The sequence below is a fragment of the Cryptomeria japonica genome, chromosome 5, assembly GCF_030272615.1.
Source record: "Cryptomeria japonica chromosome 5, Sugi_1.0, whole genome shotgun sequence".
Classification (NCBI taxonomy): domain Eukaryota; kingdom Viridiplantae; phylum Streptophyta; class Pinopsida; order Cupressales; family Cupressaceae; genus Cryptomeria; species Cryptomeria japonica.
The window spans coordinates 272,080,955-272,087,713 of record NC_081409.1 but is presented as its reverse complement, the minus strand read 5'-3'; the positions used below and the strand labels follow the sequence as shown (position 1 = coordinate 272,087,713).

General features: G+C 37.4%; 1 protein-coding gene across 1 annotated transcript; it reads right to left on the bottom strand.

Moving 5' to 3' along the window:
• Nucleotides 1–4,829: 4,829 nt before the first annotated feature.
• Nucleotides 4,830–6,455, bottom strand: LOC131035227 (coniferyl alcohol acyltransferase). The gene is made up of 2 exons (XM_057966890.2): nt 5,957–6,455; nt 4,830–5,823 (listed from the first exon to the last, which is right to left on the bottom strand). The coding sequence occupies exons 1-2, from the start codon at nt 6,395–6,397 to the stop codon at nt 4,885–4,887; spliced, it is 1,380 nt and encodes a 459-aa protein (XP_057822873.2). The 5' UTR covers nt 6,398–6,455; the 3' UTR covers nt 4,830–4,884.
• Between the last annotated feature and the right edge of the window lie 304 nt (nt 6,456–6,759).

Sequence of the window (6,759 nt, the reverse complement as noted above, 5' to 3'; positions counted from 1 at the left end):
GGCATGTTGAATGTCATTTGACCATGGTTGACCAAATAGGTCCTATGGAGTTCACACTACAAAATAGCATCAAAGCCTTACATGGCTAATAAAAATAAAATGAATGGTCTTGAAAGACCTTATTACAACTCAAAAACATTCAAAGAACCTACAAACACTTCTAAGAGCCTTCATTTCTCAAATGGTCTTAAGGAATGAGGTCTACAATAGAATGTCCATGCTTTTGAATGTCATCTTTTTTCATCCACATGGAATCCTCATTAGGTAAGCCACTCCACTTGACAAGATACTCCTTATAAGTATTCTATCTAGTGTTTTTTACCAACTTGGTGTCCAAGATCCTCTCCAGCTTCAATGGTTGGCTAGGTGTTAGATCCTTGATCCAACCTTCATCTCCATCTAACTGCAAACCTAGATATCTGAACCTGCAACATCACCTTTATAAGGAAACAAATCTAAAACATTGAAAATGGGTGATATTTCTAATCCTTGAGGAAGTTCAATCTCATAGGAATTAGGACCTAACTTATGCACAATCTTACAAGGACCAATCTTTTTCATGAACAACTTTGTTGGCTTCCCCTTAGGAAGTCTCTCTTTCTTCATTTGTACCATCACCAAATCTCTCACCTTATATTGCACATCCCTCTTCTTTTCATTGGCCTTCTCTTTGTACTTCTCGGTGTTCTTCTGGAGAGTTTCTCTTACTCTATCATGAATGTCTTTCATAGCCACTACAAAATCCTCACCTTGATCACTTCTCCTCTCCAATCCTTGTAGATCTCTTAGTTCTATAATGCCTCTGGGATGAATCCAATATACAACCTCAAAAAGACTTCTGTCTGTGCTTCTATTGACAAAATCGTTATAAGCAAATTCAGCTTGAGCGATGATCATATCCCAAGCTTCTCCATGTTTCTTTGTGAAACATCTAAGAAAATTTCCCAATGATCTATTCACTACCTCAATTTATCCATCAGTGTGAGGGTGATAGGATGATGCGAAGGACAATTGATTCTGCAACTTCTTCCATGATGTACACCAAAAGTGTCCCACAAACTTAGGGTCCTTGTTAGTCACAATGTTTAGAGGCAAACCATTGGATTCTAATAATTTCTTTGAAGAATAAGCCAGCAATGTGGGAAGCATCATTTGTACATTTACATGGAAAAAAGTGACCCATCTTACTAAATATATCAACTACAATAAAAATAAATTCAAAACCTCTTTGAGTCCTATGAAGACCCAAAACAAAATCCATCCTGATACTCTCCCATGGTCTATTAGGAATAGGGCATGGTTGATATAAACCTACATTTGATGATATTCGCTTAGCCCTTTGGCATATGTTGCAACTTTCAACAAACTTCTTGACATATGATAGCAATTTTGGCCAAAAATAATACCTCTTCACCTATTCCAAGGTTTTATCAAGTCCAAAGTGACCTCCCAAACTTTCACAATGTTTCTCCTTGATAATGTTCTCCCTCATGGAGTATTTAGGGATACACAACTGACTTCCTTTGAACAACAACCCTTGCTATAAAAAAATCTCAGAAAAATTAGAATGGTAAGAATCTAGAAATTGAGTGCAAACCTCATAGATTACCTTGAAATCTTCATCATCCGGATACATGTTCTTGAGGGAATCAATTCCCACACTTTGCAACTGAATTTCTTGTACCATGCACACCCTTCTAATGAATGTATCTATCACTTTATTGGCATACCCCTTCTTGTTTGATGGTGAATGTGTAGGCTTGAAGATATTCAACCCACTTCATATGCTTGTGGCTAAGCTTCTCTCATCCATTCAAAAAACTGAGAGCATGATTGTCAGTATAAACAATGAATTCTTTAGGTAAAAGATAATGATGTCATTTCTTCAAGGCTTGTACCATTCCATACAACTCCAAATCATATGTATAGTACTTCATTTTAGCATCACTCAGTTTCTCACCAAAGAAAGCCACCGGTCTTCCCTCTCGACTCAAGACAACCCCTATGACAAACTTACTAGCATCACACTCCACTGTGAACAACTTGTTAAAATCAGGCAAAACAAGAATAGGTTGACGTGCTACTCTCTTTTTTAGATACTCAAGAGATTCATTTGCTTCATGCGACCAAGAAAACTTACATTTTTTACCTCCCTTGATTGTGTCTAGGATAGGTGCACATATATGACTGGAATTTTTTATGCACTTTCTATAAAATAGTGCCAATCCATGGAAACTCCTCACATCACCTACTGTCTTGGGTGTTGGTCATGCCAAGATAGCCTCCACCTTTTTTGGGTCCATCTTCAAATCCCCCTTGGGGATTACAAATCCAAGGTAGACAAGCTTCTCCTCCATGAAGACACTCTTCTCCATGTTGATCATCAACTTGTCATCATGCAACTTATTCAAAACCAAGTTCAAGTGCTCCAAATGCTCCTCCTTTGTCGTGCTAAACACAAGAATATCATCAAGATAAACCAAAATAAATTTACCAATGAAGTCTTTCAATATCTCATTCATGAGGCGCATAAAGGTGCTTGGGGCATTGGATAGTCCAAAAGGTATCACCATCCACTCATAGAGACCTTCATTTGTTTCGAAGGTTGTCTTCCATTCATCTCCCTTCCTTATTCTGATTTGATGATACCCACTCTTGAGATCAATTTTGGAATAGTAGCAAGTCTCTCCCAAACAGTCCAATAAGTCTTCAATTCTAGGCATAGGGAACCTATATCTTATGGTAATCCTATTGATGGCCCTAGAATTAGTACATAGTCTCCATTTACCATCCTTTTTAGGTGCTATGAGTGTTGGGACAATACATGGATTGAGACTCTTTCTCAACAACCCCTTATCAAACATTTCTTGCACTTGCTTGGCAATCTCCTCATTCTGAGATGGAGTCATCTTATAGGTTGGTTTGTTTGGCAAAGTAGAACCTGGTATGAAGTCAATCTAAAGGCTTTGTCCCTAATGGGTGGTGAGGTGTTAGACATTTCCTCTACCATTATGCTCTTATACTTGTCCAACAATTGTTGCACCTCCTTGGGAATTTCTTCCTTACTGTGACTAGGCATATTAGGATTACTTTTGGGCTTCAAAATCAAAGCTTACCCAAGGGTTCCTTCTTCCTTTAGGATGTCTAGAAACTCTTTTCCACTCACCAACATGACACTTGACCCAATGTTCTTATCTACACCCTCATCCGGTAAAGGATCCATCTTGAATTTTCATCCATTTTTGGTTATTATAAAAGAGTTTATTTTTCCATCATGCTGAGATTGTACATCATATTGCCATGGACATCCTAACAACAGATGACAAGCATCCATGAGAATCACATCACATAATATTTTGTCTTAATACTCATCTATCTCAAATTCTACCCAAGATTGTTCATCTAGTAAGACATGCTACCCCTTATTCAACCATGACACCTTATAAGGGTTAGTATGAGGTAACCTTTTCAACTTTAAGTTGTCTACCATCTTTGTGGAAACTGAATTTTTCAATAGAACTTGAATCAACAATTACCTTACATATCTTACCATAGGCCTTCCACATGGTTTTGAATAACGTCTTCCTCTGAGGGGGTTCTTTCACTTGAGGTACCTTCAACATGGTTCTCCTCATCGTCAAGCTTTCTCCATCATGGATAATCTCATATATTTTTGTTGTTTGGATAATTATGTTTCTTAGCAACAATTATTTCATTAAACAACTGAAGTTATTTTGGCATAGTCAAAGCTTCGGTCTATTGATTGCAAACTTCATGCTTCTCATGGTGAAGTTTGTGGTGAGTCTATGGAAGATATTTCGTATAAAGATAACAATGTACATCTGTTGATAATGTTGAGTTTAGAATTGGCTTCATTTTCTATTAGTTCTCTTAATCTATTTACGTAAAGTGACTTAACTCGTTGTATTGGTTGGTTCAGTTTGTTTTTAGTTGGATCTCCTCCTCTTCTTCTTTTTTTTCCTTTTCTTTTTTTTGGGGTTGTTTATGTTTATTTGTACTAGTCTTATATTTGCTCTAATGAGCTTCTAGTTTATAAGATATTACAAAACAATCTCAATTATTTTTACATAATTTGGTTTAGTTATAAATTTTTTAAGTTGTATTTATTCTTTTTATAATTGAAAAAATCTATTTAAAAAAAATAAGAAAATAGATCAACAATCTAAAAATTAAACAAATTATTTATTTATTTATTTATAATTTGGTTTATTTATTTTTTACATATAATTTGATTGACATTGTCTATTCTTTCTTATTTTTTTAATAAAAAATTTACTAACAATGTTAACATTAACCAACCAGCATATTAAAATTTTATACTAAAATAAATAAATTAAAAATAACAAACAACTATATTAACAATTAAACATAAATGCCCAAACTTTAGATGGTAGATTGAATTATCAAATAATAAATCAAATGAACACAAAATTACAACTATAGGGAGAAGTTAAAATCTACGCATGCTATAAATGAATCACTGTTTTTAAAATATACTAGTTACTAGATTAAAACGAGATTGAATTAAATCAAAAGTTGATTTACAAGTTATATGCTATGAACTCAGCGTTGCCTCTAAATTGGATTTCGGAGTAATCGATGTTTGATGAAAACTAGTTGATGACATACATAAGATTGGTAGAAAATATAGTAGTAAAGATGACCACATTTCTAATAGTTGTTATTGGAATTAAACCATTTTATTTCTCCCATCTGGTTGATTTAGATCAGCTTACAAAATACATTACAATACAGTGGGCAAGATTTGAGAACATGAGTTTAGCACTAGAATTCTACTCTGAAAAAAACCATGAAAGCTCACAGAATTTCCTTTAGGATCTCTATTCTGCAAGACTATTTCTCTTACCAGAAATTCATTCGATTGACCCTCACGAACAGAAATTCAGGATCAGTTTCAATGGCGTCTAAGTCCTTCTCGGCCATGTGCATATACACCACCATATTCCCATCTCCCAGGGGGCTCGCCTGCAACATCACATACCCTGCTGTTCCTCCCCATGGAAAATATACGCTTGAAAACGTAGGCTTCCCACAACCAAAGTCAAATTGATACAATGGAATCCTCATTCCCGACGACACCACCACAGCAGACCCTTCCTCCCCATAAACTCTCACTAACATCGCTGCTGGTCTCTTCTCCTCCACCCAATCCACGACGGACCTGAAATATTCACTGTTTGCAGAAGCACTGATAACGTTGCGTACAATTTCTGCTATCTTGCTTAATGGCTGCTCTAATATGTGCTCTGCATAACTCTCCTTGAATGGAATTGCTATCACGTTTCCGAAGTAGGAAGGAGGGAGGTTCAGATATGCACGCCCGTCAATCGGGATACCAATTCTGGTTGGTTCTGAAGAAGTCAAAGCTTGGGCTCGAGTAAAAACTTTCCAAATATAGGAAGAGACCGCCTCCATCTTTGTTATGGATTTACCAACAGGAGTTTTTCCTTGAGTTTGGTTTGCGAGAGCCTGCAATTGGAGAAGCGTAGGAGCATCCAAATGATAGATGCGGCCAATTTGGGGTGGAGGAGGCTCAGTGCGATCGAGAGCAGAGAAAGGCAGTGCCATGTAATGCCCATCAATGACGCGCACTGCACAAGTGTTGAGAGGGTGGCGGGGAGTAATGAGTGAGCGATCAAAGCAAGGCGTAATAATGGAAGATGATAGACCTTGTGCTGCCTCCGTCCATGCTTTAAAGAAATTATAACTGCTTATTCCATCTACTATTCTGTGATCAAAACAACAACCCACTACGATTCCGCCACAGTTCATTTTCGTCACCTGCATAAGAATCAATACTCGCTTAGCTTAAAATGCTCACCAATAATCTACAACACTAGTTAATTTTATTTCCTATATGTCCTAGATGGAAATGGCCGACGTAAGTTGTGAGTAACTAGGTGATTCTCCTTACCTGTACAGCTAGAACAGGAATACAATAAGGTGATTCTCCTTGGAGAGGGTGCCTCCTAGGAGTCAATTTTGCAGCAGTAAAACTTGGCTGAGAAAAATCGAGATCCTTAATGGCGGCGTCGGCTTCAGCTTCAACGAAGGGCACTCCTTGATTATTGCACTCTATCTCAGGCTCACCGTTATGCCCGATGATAAACCTTCCGGCAACTGGATAAAACAGTACCAGTACCTCACAGAGCGCCTTCTTAATCGAGCTTGCAATCTCTTGGTATGTCTTATCTTGCACTGCTCTGTAAACAAAGAAGTGACCCGGACTAATGGCAGGTACAGTGAGATCTATGTTGGAACCTTTGAGCGTGCAATCTTTTGTTGGTACAGGTGATTGCACGACAGAGGTTCGAACGATCTCCACCCTGAAATCTTTCAACGTCTCTTTGTCCATTGTAGCTCTGAACTAGCACACCTAGTACAATACTCAAAACAATTCAAAGGAAGAGGGATATAGGCTTAGATGTGATGTAGGTTCTAGGAGGAATTGCATATACATATATAGTGCGAAGGTCTGTAGTCACCAAACAGAAAAAAGCATTTTAAAATTAAACGATATTTGATCGTCGTTATCTGAAGTGACGTCGGGATAATCACTCACCTGCGACTCACGCTGTTCCGTCTGCAAATGGAATACAAGGGCAAGGAATTCAGAGATAAGGTAGAGAAAATTAGTGCAGACTTTTCGTGATTCTGTTTGTTCGCAAACGATAGGATTGCGTTTCAATCTTCACTAAAAACTATTTAGCTGTCTTA

Bases quoted from the DNA above. Each gene is read 5' to 3' on its own strand.
- LOC131035227 (XM_057966890.2), bottom strand. From the start codon at position 6,397: ATGGACAAAGAGACGTTGAAAGATTTCAGGGTGGAGATCGTTCGAACC. The intron at 5,824-5,956 runs GTAAGGAGAATC...ATTCTTATGCAG, and splicing joins TTCCTGTTCTAGCTGTACAG to GTGACGAAAATGAACTGTGG.